The sequence below is a fragment of the Hemitrygon akajei genome, chromosome 29 (assembly GCF_048418815.1).
Source record: "Hemitrygon akajei chromosome 29, sHemAka1.3, whole genome shotgun sequence".
NCBI classification, from domain to species: Eukaryota; Metazoa; Chordata; class Chondrichthyes; order Myliobatiformes; family Dasyatidae; genus Hemitrygon; species Hemitrygon akajei.
The window spans coordinates 14482389-14503310 of record NC_133152.1 but is presented as its reverse complement, the minus strand read 5'-3'; the positions used below and the strand labels follow the sequence as shown (position 1 = coordinate 14503310).

The 20922-nt window shown below is 39.0% G+C and overlaps 1 protein-coding gene across 3 annotated transcripts in view; it reads left to right on the top strand.

Annotated features, from left to right (window-relative positions):
- kif17 (kinesin family member 17) overlaps nt 1-20922 on the top strand; it is a 65139-nt gene that overhangs the window by 4087 nt on the left and 40130 nt on the right. For 2 of the 3 annotated variants that reach the window (XM_073031693.1, XM_073031692.1), the window contains exons 2-5: nt 5196-5342; nt 5986-6087; nt 13282-13471; nt 18665-19117. In XM_073031693.1, the coding sequence (XP_072887794.1) occupies nt 5196-5342; nt 5986-6087; nt 13282-13471; nt 18665-19117 (892 nt within the window). Of the gene's footprint in view, nt 1-5195; nt 5343-5933; nt 6088-13281; nt 13472-18664; nt 19118-20922 lie in introns of those variants that run through there. The other variant, XM_073031694.1, reaches the window with a different exon arrangement.

Genomic DNA, 20922 nt, shown 5'->3' with positions numbered 1-20922 from the left:
TGCGGGTTTTCCAACCTTTACGATTTCGATCCGTCAGGAGTCCCGTTGGTGTGGCCGTTCACTTGTGGCCTCTCCTTTAGCTAAGCCGTTCTTCCGTGGTGAGCCCGCCAACCCAGGCAAGGGAGGATGCACACGGGCCCCACCGGCTTTGGCTATCAAACGCTGTCACTGGATTTCCAGCGTTTCTCCTGGTGCGTCTAAAGGGGTTGTTCCCCAGACCTTCTTTTATCCTTACTCATGGGGTCTCAGATGTCAATCAGGTTGGGATGATGCAATCCCTCAACCAGCCCACTCTGGTCGTCCCCTGAGGGCTTCAATGAATAGTACAGTACTCAATACACAATTCCGTCTCCAAGAGACAATAGCCATTATCAGGGGTTTTTGTTTCGCTGAGGCCAGGACACATTCCAAACCTTGAGGATTCTGCGTGTCTCTCTCTCATTTCCTGGGTCCCAGACCCGAATTAATAGCGATCTTGCAATTCTCAAAAAGGAGGGGGCTACTTTGTACCCTTCAGCCCCTCAGAGTTGTGGCACATTCGTAACACTAGTAAATCTAGAGTGCGCAGTTAATGATCCAGAGAATGAGAATCTGAATCCACCATAGCAACTGAGGAATTTAAAGTTAATTAAATAATCTGGAGTTTTTAATACAATCTATGGTTGAGTGAGTCCAAGTAGCTACCGACTAAATTGTAAGCTAGAACTACAGCCAAATTTACAAAGGGGTAATGGGATAATAAGATCACAGAGATTATGCAGTCTTCAGAGGTTGGTGTGAGAGAAGTGTGATGTTCAGTTTATGGAGTTTGGGGATTAGTAATAGGGACAAACTAGATCAGAATTATCCTAAGACCAGGTTTCTGAGGTAATCAAATACCAAGGAAGATGTAACCTAATTACTGTGGGAGTAAGATGTGGAGTAAGGTCCTGATGGAAAGAAATTTAGAATGCCAAAGAGAAAAATAGTAACAAGGAATAGACAAGAAAGTGATTGGGGTAAGGACAAACAAATTAGGTCAGAAAGGGACATAGCAAGCAAAAGTGTGCACTAACAAAAGGTTCATGATACAAAAAATGCTAATATTTCTAAAAAAATTTTAGAAAGGCAAATGCAAGAGTGCTATATTGGAGTGCACATAACATTTATACTAGGAGATAGAAATTAATGGTGCAAATAAATACAAACAGATACGGGATAATGGTATTACAGATATAGCCACATAATTACCCCTACTGGAAGTTGAAAATCCAAGAGTATTTGGTATTTAGGAAGTACTGGCAAAAATCCAAGGAGATGGGTTAATATTGTTAGTAGAGGACAAAATCAGAGAAATACATTGCCACACCAAATAATTGAATTAAAATTAGTGGAACAAGGGGCAGAAAATGTTGATGGGAGTTGTCAATATGCCTCTGAACAGTGGCTATAATGTAAGGGGTGGCATTAAACATGAAATTAGAAAGCACTGGAGCCGTCATGGTGGACTTTAATATATGTATAAATTGGTCACGCTAAATTGGAAATAATACTGTGGAGGATGAAATTCCAGAATATGAACAGGATAATTTTCAAACAATACATTGAGAAACCAATTTAAAAAAAAGGGATATACTATATTTGACCTAGTGCAGTGAATTAGCCTAATGAAGCTCCTTTGGACTATATCCAATGTTGCTATATCCTTTACTGGGTAAGGGGGACCATCTGATTAAGATGGAAAGTGATGTAGATCAATCAGAAGCAAACGTTCTAAATCTAAATAAGGGCAATGATAAAGGTATGAGAAGTGTGTTGGCTATCACAGCTTAGGGAACTTCTCTGAAAGAAATAGCAATGAATCTTAGAAGGGATGTACTGATGTTGGAGAGAGTTCAGAGAAGATTTACAAGGATGATTCCTGGAATGCAGGGGCTAACATATGAGGAGCATTTGTCCGTTCTTGGACTGTATTCATTAGAGTATAGAAGAATGAGAGGGGATCTCATAGAAACATGTTGAAAGGGTTGGACAGAGTAGATGTGGAAAGGCTGTTTCCCTTGGTGAGTGAGTCCAGGACAAGAGGCCACAGTCTTAGAAATAGAGGGAACCCATTTAAAACAGATGAGAAGAAATTTTTTTTAGCCAGAGGGTTGTGGATTTATGGTAAACACAGATGCTGTGGTCAAATCAACACGTACAAACAAGCTGAACTCAGCAGGTTGGGTAGCATCTGTTGAAACGAGCAGTCAACGCTTTGGTGAGTTCATCCAGCTTGTTTGTACATGTGGATTTATGGAATTCGTTGCCACATACAGCTGTGGTGGCCTGATCATTGAGGGTGTTTAAGGAGGAGATTGATAGGTATCTAATTAGTCAGGGTATCAAGGGATATCGGAAAAAACCAGAAATTGGAACTAAATGGGAGAATAGTTTAGCTCATGGTGGAGTGGCGGAGCAGATTCGATGGGCCGAATGGCCTACTTCTGCTCCTTTGTCTTGTGATCTTGTGGACTGTCACCATCTAAGTAATGAACCAAGAGATTACAACAATTGTACATTCTCTTTTGGAGAGAAAAAAAACAAATAAAAGAAAATTGACCTAAGATAACAAAAGAGGATTTGGATAATATTATATTCAACATGGAGTCAATTCAATTGCCAGAGAAAGTAGCAAGACTGAAGATCAAGAGCAGTTTACAATTCCGTAAAAGTAGACTGAATGATTGATTAGGAGAAGAAAAATACAATATGAGGGTAAGCTTGCAAGGAATTGCAATATAAAAGGGAATTGCAAAAGCTTCTGCAAAATGATTATTGAAGATAGAGGTGTTTGTATAAAAAATGCATAAAATCCAGAAATTAGAAAAATTATAATGTTATAATGGGGAACAAAGAAGTAACACGACAATTAAAAAATGCTTTAGCTCTGACTTCTCAGAACTGACCATAAACAACTTCCCAGCAATACTTGGGAACCAACAGCCTAATAAAAAATAGGATTTAAAAGAAAAATGTTGGTGTGGATTTATGAAGGGTTGGGGTGAAACATGTTAGGCAAAGTTACTGGAGTTCTTTAAAAATTGATGGGAGAATCAATGGAGGTAGTGTACTTTGACTTTGGAAGTCTTTCAATAAAGTAACTTAACTGCCGCGGCAGAAAAGGAGACAATTTGATCCATTAGGTCCATGCCGACTCCCAGTAGAACAATCTCATTTCTCTGTACCTCTGCAACTTATTCTACCTCATATACTCATCAACTTCCGTTTGTTTCATTTTGCCATTAACTTATACTAGGTGGTCATTTATAGTATCCAAATTTATTTGGAGTTTGGGAGGAACCAAAGCACCTAAAAGAAATATTCACAGTCAGAGGGAGAATGTGCAAATTTCACACAAACTACATCTAGGTCAAAGTTGAACCCAGGTCCTGGAGTTAACTGCTATATCATAGTGCCACCTAATTTGGTCCAACATAATCATTCAGAGTGGGGTTAGAAGTAAAAGAATGACATGGCACAAAATGAAGAGTAGAAATGAGAGAGTCCCTTTTGGGGCAACTAATTGGATATCACAGGCATCAGTGTTTGCCTTCCTCTCCCCCCCCCCCCCCCCCCACCCCCGTCCAACTACTCATAATGATTTTGATGAGGGAATTAAATATAGTATTTTATGTATTTACCAATGCTCAGGACAGTGTGGGATTATGACTTGTGAGAGGATTCAAAAAACGTTTCAAGGCCACTAAGCCAGATCAGGTGTGGTGGAATAACTGGAGCTGGGGGAATGCTGAAGGATCTTCCACCTTTTTACTACATCCATGAAATGAATGAGGTGACATCGAGCAAACTGGACATTTGCTGTCCAGAGTTTAGAAGAACAACAAGTGAATTCGCAGAAGCATGGGCTTGACAAAGTAGGTGCAGGGTGGCATTTCCCCTGACCTAAATGGCTATTACTAAAAGCACAAGTCTCAAATAAGGGATCAGCAGTTCAGAACTGAGAAGTTTAATCACCAAAAAAGTAGTGAATCTTTGAAATTCTCTACCCAAGAAGGCAGTGGAGGCTGTCATTAAGTTAATTTGATGAAGATTGATAGATTTTGGATAGGTTACAGTGCAAGGAAGCAGCGTTAAGGTAAAAGATCAGTTGTGACCTTTTAAACACTGGAATAGGTACAAGAGACTGACGGTCCTATGATTTATCACAAGATCCTACGTCAGATTAATTATCACTAACATATATCATGAATTTTTTTGTTGTTGCGGTGGTAATACAGAATAAGGCATAAAAATTACCGTGAGTTACAAAAACTAAACAGTGCAAGAGAGGAATAATGAGAATTGGGTTCATGAACTAAATGTATAGTATGTATTGTTGTGAATATATTCTGAAAAGCATTTTTTTTAAATCTTTATTTCCATGGTACATATGGTAATCATTATTCTGACTGAAACATTGTTTTATGCCTTTAATTAGCAAAAACAAAGGAGATGGTTGTGAATTCAGAAGGAATGGAGACAGGCTAACCCCTATTGATATCAATGGATCTGGGGTTGGGAGGGGGAACAGCTTTAAATTCCTCAGCATCCACATCACCGAGGGCCTCGTGGTCTGTACACACTAGCGGTGGTGAAAAAGGCACACAAGCACTTCTTTCACCTCAGATGTTTGAGGAAATTTGGTATGGGCCCTAAATCCTAAGAACTTTCTACAGGGGCACAATTGAGTGCATCCTGACTGGCTGCATCACTGTCTAGTATGGGAACTGTACCTCCCTTAATCGTAAGATTCTGCAGAGGGTGGTGTGGACAGCCCAGCGCATCTGTAGTTGTGAACTTCCCATGAGTCAGGACATTTACAAAGGCGGGTGTGTAAAAAAGGCCCGAAGGATCATTAGGGACCTGAGTCATCCCAACTACTATCTATTCCAGCTGCTACCATCTGGGAAATTGTACTGCAGCATAGAAGCCAGGACCAACAGGCCCTGCGACAGCTTCTTCCACCTGGCCATCAGACTGATTAACTCATACTGATTTGAGTGTATTTCTATGTTACATTGTCTGTTCTATTTATCATAAATTATTATAAATTACTATGATTGCACGTTGCACATTTAGATGGAGACGTAACGTAAAGATTTTTACTCCTCATGTATGTGCAAGATGTAAGAAATAACGTTAATTCAATTTAAGTATTTTTTAATCTTGTCTAGGGTGTCACTGAAGGCTACAATGGAACAATATTTGCCTATGGACAGACAGGAAGTGGGAAATCATTTACCATGCAAGGCATTTCTTCTCCAACATCACAACGAGGAGTTATCCCTAGAGCTTTTGAACATATATTTGAGAGTATCCAGGTAGATATGCTGTTAATCAAAGTTTACAAGAATTGGAAAACTGTGATTTAATTATTAATCACTTTGGATCTCAAGAACTGCAGATCTAATGCAGTTTAATTTCCTGTAACATTGCCAGTTTTATAGAATTTATCTAGTGTTTCATTGTGCTACTACAGCAGAACTGAATTCCATCCTACTTTTGAATAATAATATTTTGTGGAGGACATGCCCTTTTGATGCACAAGTAGTGGCATAGTTATATGTACTTCAGTGATTTATAAATGGAGCAGAGCAAGAGTTTTAATTTATAGTACATCACAAGCTGAATTTCTAGTCTTGGTTATCTTGTAAAGAATGTCCATACAAAGGCAAGACAGCTCTAAAAGTAAAAACAATGAATCACTCCAGTATAATCTGAGAGGATGAACTACTGAGGAATTAAAAATTGAGACCTTACAATAAGTATATCATAAGTTGTGTTTTAATAGTTATTTTCTTTATGATTTTTATCATGTTTCCAATGGCTTTCCTCTTAACTATTAAGATAATTAAATGATTAAAATATTACATTTAGATTTAATATCATTCAGTACTATGATTACTTTGCAGCAAAATGTAACCAGTTTAAGAGGTTTCAATGCCACTGTGTGTTCACCCACAGTGTACCGAAAATACCAAGTTCCTGGTGAGGGCTTCATATTTGGAGATTTACAATGAAGAGATACGTGATCTTCTGGGAAAAGACACAAAACAGAAGCTAGAGGTAAAGTGCTTGTGTAACCATAGTGTCAGGATAAGTTGTCATGTGCTATTCTCTTACGTAATGAATGATTAGATTAGATTGTGAGGACACTCAGTCCTCATTTATTGTCATTTAGTAATAATGACATTTTGATCTATCTAGGGCAACCAACATACTCTTTACCTAAATTGATGCAATCCTTTGAACAATATGGTCAATTATCAGGATACAAGATCAACATAGATAAAACCCAATTATATGTACAATGTCTGAAATACATCTTATGGAAATGTTTGTTTGATGAACTTCAATAAAAAAATAAATTACAAAATAAAAGAAATGGTACAATTTTCCTCCAGTATGATATCACAAAAACACAAGACAGACCAAGACTAACTTACAAAAACCACATAATTATAACATATAGTTACAACAGTGCAAAGAAATGCCATAATTTGATAAGGGCAGACCATGGACACGGTAAAAGAAAGTCTCAAAGTCCTCGATAGCCCATCATCTCACGTAGACGGTAGAAGGAAGAAAAACTCTTCCTGCCATGAACCTGCAGTGCCGCAAAGCTTCCCAATGCAGCCTCTGAAAGCATCCGACCACAGCCAACTCTGAGTCCGTCCGAAAAACTTCGAGCCTCCGACCAGCCCTCCGACACCAAGCACCGAGCACCATCTCTGCCGAGCGCTTCGACCTCGGCCCCGGCCACCAAGCAACAGGCAAAGCCGAGGATTCAGGGCCTTTCTCCCGGAGATTTCTCGATTGCACAGTAGCAGCAGCAGCAAAACAGGCATGTCAAAAGTTTCACCAGATGTTCCTCCGTGCTTCTCACATCCGTCCCCATCAAATTAGGATTGTGCACGGCCCCTACTTACAGATAACAGATATTCATTCCTGGAGTGGCTGCGTGCGCTGCCATCGCGCCACAATTTTCTCTCATGGTGAATACTTTTAAAAATATTTGAGTTACAACCCTGTGTTAGCTGTGTGTTTTGGCAGGTATCATCAGTGGTGTCAATGCAAATGCAGGCTGAGAAATATGCCAGAAATTCTATAGATAGATCCAGTCATTAGTGCTAAGTGCTTGTGAGGAGCACTGGCTGGAAATGTTGGTGTATTTTGCTTAAATAGAGTCACATATGCAGAAATAAGTACCACCAGCACCAACTCTCACACATTATTAGCAGCAGTAGACACAAAAACATCGCTGAATTTTTATTCCTCAGTGGAATGTTTATTTGTCAGTCCAAGGATTCATAAAGTGTCCCTGTTTTCAGTCTAATTATACCCCTTCCCTCATCTGTTTTTAGCAACATATTGTTGACTGATACTATTGCTGCCTTTTATTGTCATATAAAATCACATTGGTTCCATTTTCCACACTTTCTTCTCTTATCCCTTCTCCCAAACAAAGAAAAGATAGAGTTCTGTAAGCCCCCATGTTCTACTCCTTCAGCCTCCACATTCAGTGTATCATCTTTTGTGATTTCTACCACAATCAATGTAATGCTACTACATCCTTCCTTCCTCTTTCAGCCTTCTGATTGGAGCATCTCTCATTGACTACCATCTCTACCAGGACCAACCTTTCTCATGGGACCTTCCCACATGACTTCAGAAAATGCAACACCTGCCTTTTTATCCTTTCTTTTTCCACCACTCAGGAATCCAAATACACCTTGCAAGTGAAACCGTGGTTTAGTTATACTTCTTTCAAATTAGTTTATTTTGCACTCAGAAGGTGGTCTTCTTCCTATTGGAAAACACAATTAAAATTGCTGACCAGTCTGTAGAAGAGCTGGTCAATGTGCAGCAGTGATACTTCTTATTGCCTTCTCTTTAATTTGCCATTCCACTCCCATTCTGTCCTTTCTCCCTCTTCATTACACTCTCATTCTGTGCTCTCTCTCTCTACAGACTTTTGTACTACCCTGACCCCTCAATGAATTCAAAAATTTCAGATAACCAGCTTTTCCAATTTGCACCAGGACTAGCCTGTTCTAAGGAAGAGTCATCAATTTATAATATTAACTCAGTTTTTCCTCTTCCACTGATGCTGCTTGACCTACTTGGTGCTCCTAACACTTCCCTTTATTTTCAGCACCTGCAGTATTTTGCACCTCACAGTTCCGGCACTATTTTCTTTTAGCTCTCTGCTCTACCACCAATCATCTCCTATTCACTTCACTCCCAGACAAGCCATGCCTTCATCACACTTCCTCAGCTAACACCAGCACCATTCATATAAATCAGACTAATTTGGTCTCTATTCGGTCAAAAGGAATTGCTTGCCTCTTCTCTGAAACTTGAAACATGTGGTGGCACAGTGTCGCAGCTAGTAGAGCCACTGTTTCACAGGATCCAGGATCAATCCTGACCTTGACTGATGTCTTTTTGGAGTTTGCACATTCTCGCTGTGACTCTTCGGGTTTCCTCTGGATACTCCGGTTTTGTCCCATATCCAAAAAATATATAGGTTGCACGTTAATTAGCCATTGTAAATTGTCCCTTGTGTATAAGTCAGTGGTAGAATCTGGGTCAAGGGGGTGTTGGGAGTGGCTTGAAGAGAAAGTGGGGAGAATCAAATATGTGAATAATGCAGGGTTACTATAGGTGTGTGATTGGTTGTCAGCATAGGGGGCTGAAGGCCGTGTTTCTGTTCTGTTTGACTATTTGACTCTCCATGACTATTCAATTTATAACAGATCATCAACTGAAAATAATAAAGCTGTTTCTATCCTTACAACATTTTCTGTTCTTATTTTAGATTTTCAGCATCTGCAATTTTTTTTTGCTTTTAATTAATTACAGTGCATTTGTGACAAAAACCTCAACATTTTTTAAATATTATTATAAGATTTCACATACAAGTTATGTGTGTTGAACTTGAAAGTGAGTGAAAGGCTTTGATGGAGTGGGTGTGGAGAGGATGTTTCCTGTGGTGGGAATGTCTAGGACCAGAGGACACAGCCTCAGTATAGAGGAGCGACCTTTTAGAACGGAGATGAGGAGGAACTTCTTTAGCCAGAGAGTAGTGAATCTGTGGAATTCATTGTCACAGGCAGCTGTGAAGGCAGTCTTTATGTATATTTCAGGCAGCGGGGTTGATAGATTCTTAATTGATCAGGGCATGAAGGGGGGGAAGGCAGGAGATTGGGGCTGAGAGGAAAAATGAATCAGCCATGATGAAATGGTGAAGCAGACTCGATGGGCCAAAAGGCCTAATTCTGCAATCTCACATTATGTTAAGTTCCTAGCATATTGTTGGAGTTGCATTCATCCAAGAATGTATAGAATACCAAACTCCTGAAATTTTGATTTGTGGATGGTAGATTTTGGAAGCCAGAGAGTGAGGCTTTCACCGCAGAATTCCCAATCTATGATTTGCAGCTACAGCCGCATTTTCCATGTAGACAGTCCAGTTACATTTCTTATCAATTTTGGTTTATTCTGAATGCACCTCCTGAAATTTAATTACTGCATCAAAGGATTGTGCATGCAACCTTTGAATAAGCCATTGTCACATCAGTACAATATTTTGGAGACTAAATCCTTCTGTAATCAAGATGAGAACCATTGTCCTTGTTTAAAAATTTAAAGTCATTGTTGTGTAAAGACCAAGAGCTGTTATTCTGGAATATTAATGTAAAAGATACAATTGGAGAGATTCCAACTAAAGCCTGGATACAAAGAACAAAGCAGTAACATGAATTGAACATATTGATAATTAATTAACCATGATCTCTTTTTTTTTTGCTTGGGTGTGACTTTCATTGAAGTTTCTGTATTCCACCTGTGTTACTGAGGTGTTCAGTGCGCATTGTAAATAGAGTACAATTTCCACCGAGGGTCAGTGTTTGCCAAATCAGCACAGATATAATTAGTTTCTAGGGCAAAGTGTGGGAGTGTGATAAATGCTTAGAAAAACACAAATAAAGCACAACTGTTGCTATGAGTACTCAAGGAGAATGGTTTTAATAAGCTCTTTTCAGTATCCAGAAAAGGACAACGTAAGTGCCAGTTCAATTTCTGATAATCGTCAGAGCAACATTTTACATATAAGATTACATAGAAATTGTAGAATGGAGAAAGGCCATTTGATCCAACTAGTCTGAGCTGACATTTATATTCCTCATAACTTATAAGACAATTTAAGTACAAGAAGAACATTATTGCAATAATGGGTACTTCATGGTAGCTAAAATAAGCTTTGCTTGTTTAATCAGTATTTGAAGAGCTATATAGCTTGTATAAGGCTCAGAAACGTGTTTCAGTACTCTCACATGCACTTCTTAACATCCTTTGACTGAATAAGCCATTGAACAGGATGAGCTGTCTTATTTAAAAGTCGCTGAATATGACAAATATGATATTATTAAGCAAGATAAAAGAAATACCCCACTGTTTTTTAATTTATTGGGAATTACCTTCTGTTTATTGGATAATTTTTGCTGACTACTGATACAGAAGTTTTTGAAGCCTTCCTTTGTTAAAGTGCTATAATAGGACTGGGGGTGAAGTTGCTTACAGTTAATGTAAAATTTTCATTTGGAGGAAGCTGTTACCATGCATGGTTGGCCTAGTTACAATTACACTGTACACTTATATTCCACATCACAAAGATCTGAGAAGCTCTTGAAGCCTAACCAGTTATCCTCCACCTTCATTCATTGACTTGGCTGGATGTCCTCACATTAAATAACTTCTCTTTTAACTCCAGTCACTATCTCCAGATCAATGGTGTTGGTATGGGAACTTGCAAGGGCCTGTCTTTTGTGGGAATTGTGGAAAAGTCTTTGATTCAGTCCTACTCAGGCCCATTCTCTCAACTCTTTTTTCCAATACATCAACAACTGCATTGATGCTTCTTCCTGGAATCATGCAGGCCAGAACTTTCATCTCTCTTGCAGCTAATTTCCATCCTACAGCACCTCCTGTGATGTCTAGATTAATTTTCTTAATTCTGTTTTTCAGTTCTGATGAAGGGCCTCAGACTTTAAATTCAAATTGTTTCTCTTACTACAGGTGCAGCCAAAAACTGTTGAGTTTTTCCAGGATTTACTGTTTTATTTAACTTGTACTTCTTCCAATTTTGTTATCACAATGTAGTCTTTCCGACAATGGAGACAGTCAGTGGCCACTTTATTAGAAACACCTGTACACTTGTTAGTTAATGCAAATATATAATCAGCAAATAAAAATGGCAACAACTTAATGCATAAGAGCATGCAGACATGGTCAAGTGCTTCCATTGTTGTTCAAGCCAAACATCAGAATGGTGAAGAAATGAGATCTAAGTGACTTTGACCATGGAGTGATTGTTGGTGCCAGTCAGGATGGTTTGACTATCTCTGAAACTGCTGATCTCCTGGGATTTTCATACATAACAGTCTCTATGGTTTGCAGATGATGATACGATAAGCAAAAAAAAATCCATTGAGTGGTAGTTCTGTGGGTGAAAACGCCTTGATAATGAGAGAGATCAGAGGTGAATGGTCAGACTGATTCAAGCTGACAGGAAGGCGACAGTAACTCAAATAACCGCATGCTACAACCGTGGTGTGCAGAACAGGTGCCTAATAAAGTGGCCATTGAGCTGATTGGATGACCTCTTTGCAGAACAAGTACCTCCATTCAGTCTACTGCCATTTCCCTATTACTTTAATCCTCCACTCTCACTCTGATTCCTCTATCTTACATTGATCTATCAAAGCCTAATTTAAGCTTAAGGAATAGCATCTCAGTTTTTGGCAAAATGTTGCAGCACTTAGAATTTAACACTGAAAGAAATGGTATCAGGTAACTAGCCTCTCTCAGATGGCACCTGCACTTTCTGTGCCATTCAATCTCTCACCATCTGCACGTTATCACAGCCGTATTCTTTGTTATGTCCAATCCTTCCTATTTCTCTGAGACTTCAAACATGCTTGATTTCAAACTTTTTCTATATCTGATGAAAGGTCATTGACTTGAGACAATAACTTTATCCTCTTACTATGGTGTTGCCTTTTCTGCTGATATTTCCATCATCTACTGTATTTTACAAAGATTAGGTCATTCCCATTTTCAGAAATAATTTTTATTTTAAAATTGAAGAATTATATAGTGATAAATCTGGAACTGCCATAGAAAGAATCAAACTAGTGTTTCTGGGTCAGTGGTCCAGATATCAGACTATTCATCCAGTTACTTAATTGCTGTGCACCTATACCCAAATGCTCTCTGAAATCCTTTGGCATTTACTTGTTTACTGTACTTACTATTCAAAGTACTTCACTGATCTGATTTGGTTTCCAGATTTCCACAATTCCCAATCCTTTTATCTCTGCTAATGAATAATAATATTTGCTACTTTTTGTGCTAAAGAGTCATTAAATTCATAAACAAGAGAAAATCTGCAGATGCTTGAAATACAAGCACCACATACTAAATACTGGCAGAACTCAGCAGGCCAGGCAGCATCTGTGGAAAAAAGTACAGTTCACATTTTGGGCTGACAGTCTTCGACAGGACTGGTGAAAAAAACGCTGAGCAGCAGATTTGAGAAGAGGGGGGAGGGGAGAGAGGGAAACGCTAGGCGATGGTGGAGGATAAAGAAGTGTACAGGTCCGTTACAGGCAGTGGAGAGAGAATCCTGGAGTTTCTCGTGGTGTTTTCCCATAGTCAAATAATCTGCCCATACCTGCTTCCTAGTTAAATGATTATGAAGATGAATTCGATAGCTTATGCTAATAATTCTTTCAGAACTGAGGGTGTGTTCCATTGTTGGAGGTGATGCTTTTCAGGGGCATTTTTGAGTTGTTGATTTTTCTGCTTTCTAATGTCCAGAAGCTGCTATTTAAATGTAATAATAATTTGAAGAAGGATCTGGTCCGAAACGTCGATTGTTTACTCTTTTCCATAGGTGCTGCCTGGCCTGCTGAGTTCTGCTACCATTTTGTGTATATTATTTATAGAACACTTTTCATAGAAGTGATGTTGTTCAAATTACTTACAATGGGATAAAGTGCAAATTGTAAGTTTCTTCTTTCATCATTCTGTGTCAAACTATGCCACCTTCAAGACACAAAAGGGAAAAAATAGTAGTTAAAAATAGAGCTTTAAATAGTGCTGGAGATATAAAAGTTAAAAAATACTGTATTTTATTGAGTCTGAGGGAGGTAACCTGCAGTATCTAACTAGTTTATCTTATGCTTCTGATTGTAGCTCAAGGAGCATCCAGAGAAGGGTATTTACGTGAAAGACCTCTCCATGCACACTGTGCATAGTGTCGTAGAGTGTGAAAAAATCATGGATATTGGCTGGGGCAATCGTGCTGTGGGATACACCCTCATGAACAAAGATTCATCACGTTCACATTCCATATTCACCATTCATTTGGAGATGTGCTCAGTAGGTTAGTAATTTTAAATACCATAGGTGGACAGAATATTTAATGTTTACTGTGCAATGGATTATTTCTGAAATATTTTTGTAAACTTCATATATTAAAATTCCTTCTCCTATAATTAAGTTGAACAAATTATATTTTTCTAAAGTAAATAAAATGGTTTTTGGTCTGACATGTGCTTTCCTCTGTGTTTTCCAATTCCTTTGCCTTTCTGATTTTTGACTCTCACTTGTTAATCTCTCATCACACATTTTTGCATGGTGTCTCTGGCTTTTCCTCATACTCTCAATCTTTTCATTGTTTCTGTCTCCTGAATTTACTTTGAAAAATGCACATCAAGATCAAATCTTACCTTCAAGGTCTTGAATTAAAGTATTGCAGATTTTGCAACTGACTCTTTACATCAATCTTGACAAATTATTCACCACCTTTTGGAAGAAGTCTCTGCCATTAATCATCTCTGTTCTGAATAGCCAATCATTTATTTTGAGACTATAATACCATATCCAGTAGAAACATTAATGCCACATCAATCTTCACTATGGAAGTTACTAGCACTGTGCCAGAGGTCCATGAGTGTCAGGGAGCAGGAGTGAGTGCCATTGCTATTACAAAGGAAAACGTGCCAGGCAGACTCAGTGGTCTTAAGATGGAGAAGTCACCTGGACCAGATGGATTGCATCCGAGAGTCCTGACAGAGGTTGTTGAAGAGATAGCAGATGTATTGGTCATGATCTTTCAAAAATCATTTGATTCTGGCATGGTCCCAGAGAACTGGAAGAATGCAAATGACACTCCACTCTTTAAGAAGGGAGGAAGGCAAAAGAAAGGAAATTATTGGCCAGTTAGCCTAACCTCAGTAGTTGGGAAATTGTTGGAGTATATTATGAGAATGAGGTTCGGGGTACTTGAAGACTAATGGTAAAATAAGTCAAAGTCAGCATAGTTTCTGTAAAGGGAAATCTTGCCTGACAAATCAGTTAAGAGTTCTTCAAGGAAGTAACAAACAGGGTGAACAAAGGAGAGGCAGTAGATCATTTACTTAGACTTTCAGAAAGCATTTGATAATGTGCCACACATGAGGTTGCTTAATAAGATAAAATCCTATGGCATTACAGGAAAGATACTGGCATAGATGGAGGAATGGCTGACAGACAGGAGGCAGTGAATGGAAATAAAGAGGGTCTTTTCTGGTTGGATGCCAGTGACTTGTAGTGTTCCTCAGAGGACAGTATGGGGACCGCTACTTTTCACATTGTTTGTTGATAATTTGCATAATGGAATTGATGGCTTTGTGGCAAAGTTTGCAAATGATACAAAGATAGGTGGAAGGGTAGGTAGAGGAAGCAATGCAATTGTATCAGGACTTAGCCAAATTGGAAGAATGGGCAAAAAAGTGGCAGATGGAATACAGTGTTGGGAAATGTATGATAATGCATTTTAGTAAAATAACCATATAACCATATAACCATATAACAATCACAGCACGGAAACAGGCCATTCCGGCCCTCCTAGTCCGTGCCGAACTCTTAATCTCACCTAGTCCCACCTACCCGCACTCAGCCCATAACCCTCCACTCCTTTCCTATCCATATACCTATCCAATTTTACCTTAAATGACAAATGAACAACAGTGTGAACTATTATCTAAATGGGGAGAAGGTTCAAACATCAGAGGTGCAGAGGGACTTAGGAATCCTTGTGTAAGACTCCCAGAAGGTTAATTTACAGGTTAAATCTGTGATAAAGCAGGCATTCCTTTTTTTTTTCTCTTTCTTTTTTTTTAGGGATGTTAGGGGGGAGGGGTTAAGGGGAGGGGGGCTGGGTAACATTTTTTTTTCTCTCATACACTTTTATTTTGTAACTATTTGAAAACAATAAAAAAAGTTTAAAAAAAAAAAAAAGAAGACAAATGTGATGTTGGCATTTATTTGAAGGGGAATGGAATATAAAGGCAAGGAGATAATGCTGAGGCTTTATAACACACTAGTCAGGCTACACCTGGAATATTGTCAACAGTTTTGGGCCCTATATCTCAGAAAGGATGTACTGTCATCGGAGAAAGTCCAGAGAAGGTTCACGAGGATGATTCCAGGAATGAAGAGATTAACATATGAGGAGTGTTTGGCAGCTGTGGACCTGTACTCACTGGAATTTAGAAGAATGGAAGGGCTGATCTTACTGAAATCTACTGAATGTTGAAAGGATTAGATAGGGTGGATGTGGAGAGGATTTTCCATGGTGGGAGTATCCAGAACTAGAGGGCACAGCCTCAAAATTGAGGGATGACCTTTGAGAATTGAGGTAAGGTGGAATTTTCTTAGCCAGAGAGTGGTGAATCTGTGGAACACCCTGCCACAGACTGTGGTGGAGGCCAAGTCCATGGGTATATTTAAGGTGGAAGTTGATTGTTTCCTTATCAGTCAGGGTATCAAAGGATATGGTGAGAAGGCAGGTGTGTGGGGTTGAGTGGGATCCAGGATCAGCCATGATGGAATCGGGGAGCAGACTTGATGGGCTGAATGGCCTAATTCTGTTCCTTTGTCTTACAATCATATGCTCTCAATATCATGCCCTTTCTTTTGGTTTTATGCTGTCTGTGACCTCCCTTGTTAGCTATGGTTACCTCATCCTCTCTTTAGAATACTTCTTCATCTTTGCAATGTATCAATCCTGCACCTTCTGAATTGCCCCCAGGAGCCCCAGCCACTGCTGTTCTGCTGGTATCCATGCTAGTGTACTCTTCCAATCAACTTTGACCAGGTCCTCCCTCATGCCTTGGTAATTCCCTTTACTCCACTATAATACTGATACATCTGACTTTAGCTTCTCCCTCTCAAACTACAGGGTGAATTTTATCATATTATTATCACCACCTACCAAGGGTTTCTTTACCTTAAGCTCCCTAATAAAATCTGGTTCACAACACCCATTCCTGAATTGTGTTTCCCCTAGTGGGCTTAACTGCAAGCTGCTATAATAAACCATCCCATAGATATTCTACAAAATCCTTCTCTTGAAATCCAGTACCAACCAGAATTTCGCAATCTACATTTGTACCTGCATATTGAAATCCCCCATGAGTATTATAACATTGCCCTTATTACAACCCTTTTCTATCTCCTGTTGTAATTTATAACCCACATCATGGCTATTATTTGCAGGCCTGTATATAACTCCCATCAGGGTCTCTTTACCCTTTCAGTTTCTTAAGTTTACTGGATTCTATACCTTCCAGTCCTATATCACCTCTTTCTAAGGATTTCTAAGGATTTGTTTCATTTTTTACCCACAGAGCCACCCACCCCTTTTGACTACCTGCCTGTCCTTTGCCAGAAGATATATCCTTGGATGTTAAGCTCCTAACTATGATCTTCTATCAACCACAACTCAGTGGTGCCCACTATGTCACATACATACAAGATAGTCTGCCTTATTCCGTATACTGTGTGCGTTCAAATATAACATCATTAATCCTGCATTCATCACCCTTTTTGATTGTGCCCCCACACTTTACTTAATCCCACTGTCCTGAGTGCATTCAGCTTCAGTTCCAGTTCCTTGACCTTGTCAGTCAGTAGCTGATGTTGGATGCACTTTCTGCAGATGTGTAATGTTCAATCATAACCCATCAGTAAGTTAGCAAGACTTCCAAAGTCTGTACTATTATCTGTCCACCCTGGGACTCTGCATCTCTCAAACGGAGGATCCTCCATTTTAAATAACCTCTTAAAGAAATGTACTTCTGCTCAAAAAGCCAGACATTGCTCAAAGCAGTGCAAAATGTAATGTTCAATCAGGTTCGCGGGTCTGGCAAGTGATACGGAAAGCACTCTCTGTAAATTGGTACATTAAACATTTACTTACAAACAGTAAAAATTCATCTAAACATTTATGTTTATAGACACTACAAAGCTGAATACTAACAAAGATACTTACATTCGACAAACATCCTTAGTTAAAAGTGCACATAGAGAATACCATCTCAATAGTCTTGTGCATCCTTGCCTTAAACAAAGGAAAAAGAGAGCAGGCCCCTTCCATGTGCTATTTTGATATTTGAAACGGGACACCAGACAGTTATCCAATTGGAAATGCAGGTACAGCTTATAAACTAACCAATCACAAAGGAAGTGATTTTTGATGATCAGAATAAGGCGTGCCCTCAGAGGACAAAGTGTAGTCATCAAGGAGACTGTTTGGTACCCTGAATTCCCACATTTCATAGGAGGAGCATTCTGTGCCTTGAACTACCATCCTGTCTATATTTATTTTACCTCTAACTTCTCAAACTTAAGTTCTAGTCTGTTCTCACCCAAGCCTGTTGAGCCAAAGCCTGACCACTCTACCATTGGTCTACTCACACAATGGCTGCTCTGCTTAAACCTCACTTCTTTTCATTGGTCATTACTAAGTTACTATTAACCCAAGCAATCTCCCACTCTTCAGACAAGTCCCGACAGACCCCTCTTGTTTGGATTAGAAAGCAAATCTTATGAGGACATGTTTGGATAGAGAGAGTAGGAGAAATGGCTTAATAGAGGTGCATGAGATGATAAGAGACATAGTGAATAGCCAAAGACTTTTTGCCTTGGGCAGAAATAGCTAATATGAGAGGGCATATCTTTAAGGTGATTGCAGAAAAGTACAGAGGGGATGTCAATGATAGGTTTACACGAAGAGTAGTAGGTGTGTGGTATGTGCAGCTGGACATGGTAGTAGAAGCAAATTTAAGAGACATTTAAGTGATTCTTAGATAGGCATGTGGATGAAAGAAAAATGGAGATCTATGTGGAGGGAAGGGTGAGATTCATCTTGGGGTATGTTAAAGGTCGGCAAAACATAGCAGGATGAAGAACCTGTATTATGCTGTACTATTCTGTGTTCCACTGCACTATATTTCTCATTGTGCTTATTATGGAAGATGACCTGTCTGAAACAAATTTGGCCTACATGCATTTCCACTAACTAATTTGGTTATCCGTTAATGATCCTGTAAAATTGGCTACCTAACTCTTTGATTGTATTTCAGGACAACTAGGAATGGATAATTAATTATAAGGTTGCTAGTTATTCCTACTAAATTAATAGAATTATGGAAATTAAGGTACAGGTTATCTGCCTCATTAAAAAAGCACAAAAAGCAAATGGGAATCGTGATGGAAAAAATAAGATTGCATGAATTTATTTGTCTTACAGATGACAATGGGAAGGATCACATCCGTGTAGGGAAGTTAAACCTTGTTGATTTGGCAGGTAGTGAAAGACAGGCAAAAACTGGAGCAACTGGAGATCGACTGAAAGAGGCGACTAAAATCAATCTGTCACTTTCAGCACTCGGGAATGTAATCTCTGCATTGGTAGATGGCAGATCAAAGCATATTCCATACCGTGACTCCAAACTGACACGAATGTTGCAGGACTCCCTAGGGGGTAACACCAAAACTCTGATGGTAGCTTGTCTGTCTCCAGCTGACAATAATTATGATGAAAGTCTTAGCACTTTACGGTATGCAAATAGGGCAAAGAACATCAAAAACAAGCCAAGAATTAATGAAGATCCAAAGGATGCTTTGCTCAGAGAATATCAGGAGGAGATTAAACAGTTGAAGGCACTTTTAGCTGGACAGCTCGGAAATAGTAATTTGTCTAGTAAGTATTTTTCTTTTACACAAAGTCCTTAATTCAATGAAGATAAAACTTGTAAAATCTGATGTCAAAGTCCTGATCACTAATTTGTTTTCAATATTAATGACTAGTACATTAATTATATTTGGGAATTTTCCCATACCACTGGATTCAGGAACAGTTGTTACCCTGCAATCATCAGGCTCTTGAACCAACCAAGACACACAAAATGCTGGAGGAACTCAGCAGGTCAGGCAGCATCTATGGAGAAAAGTACAGTCGACATTTCGGATACAAACACCTTCAGCAGGTCCTGCCAAAGGGTCTTGGCCGAAAATGTCGGCCAGCATATTGGCCAGAATATGAGTGTAGATTGCTGAGAAATGTAAACTAAATGAACACATCAATCTGCTTAAAAAGGAACACTAATGAGGGCAAGTGAGGGCCCCTTTTCAAATGGGACAGGAAAATTTGTAATGGAAAATAAGGAAATAACAGATGAATTAAACAACCACTTTGCACCTATCTTCATGGAAGAAGACATACAAAACCAATCAGATAAATTAGAGAATCAAGTGAGAATGAGTAGCTAAGCGAATTAAATATTAATTAAAAATAGTATTAGAGAGCTGATGAGCTTGAAAGATGATAAATCCTCAGAACCAAATGACTTGCACTGCAGACTTTGAAAATAGGTAGAGACTTTTGAGATTGTGGATGCTCTGGTTATCATCACCCAAATTCATTCAGATGCTAGAACTACTGCAGTTTGAAGGGTAACAAATATGGCCCCACTTGTTTGAGAAGGAGAAAGAGACCTAAAAGGGAACTACTGACATGCTATCATGATGTCAACAGTAGGGAAAGTGCTAGAATGTATAATGAAAAGTAGAACACCTTGAAAAGAATAATAGTATTGATCAGAAACAAGATGGATTTAGGAAAGTATGTTAACTCATCTGCTTGGTTTCTTTGAGTATATGATGTTGTATATGACAGCCAGTACATGTCATGTATGTGGATTTCCAGAGAGCATTCCATTAACTCCTGTACAGGAGGTCGGTGGACAGTGTTAGAGCACATGGAACTAGACATAATATATGAATATGGATGAGAATAAACAGGTTGTTTCAGGTTGGAAACTATGCCCACCAGGGTTTTGCAGAGATTAATGCTTTGACCCCAGTTACTCACAATCTATACCAACAATTCACGATCAGTATCAACCAACATTTTCCCATGTGATCACTTGTAATCTAGTTGGAATTGTGAGTGCAGACAAGGGTGAAATGAGGCTTAAGGGGAACAGGATCAAGCAAGATGGCAGATGAAAATAATGTGGAAAGATGTGAGGTTATCCATTTTAGAGCATGTAGCAGAAATAGAAAATATTTGTTCAAAGGGGAAAAACTGTGTGGTGTTGATGTTCAAATAGACCTGGATGTGTCACCTGGAAATCACTGGAGGTCAACATGCAGGTGGAGCAAGTAATTGGAGGAACAAGTGGTATGTTACCCTTACTAGGAGAGGAATTAAATACAAGAGTAAGGAAATGTAGGGCCTTACATGAGACTGTACCTAGTGAAGTATGTGCAGTTTTGATATCCTCGCATTAGAAAGGATAGATGTCATAGATCAGTGGGAAAGATACTGCTAGATTGATTTCAGCACAGTTGGGTTTGCCATATGACAAGAGTTCAAGTTGAGATATATTCATTTGACTTCAGAAGAAAGAGTGGAAGCTTCATCAAAACATAGAAAATTATTAAATTGCTTGAAAGCCTTGATGCAGAGAGGATGTTTCTCATAGCTGAGGAGTCTTGGACCAG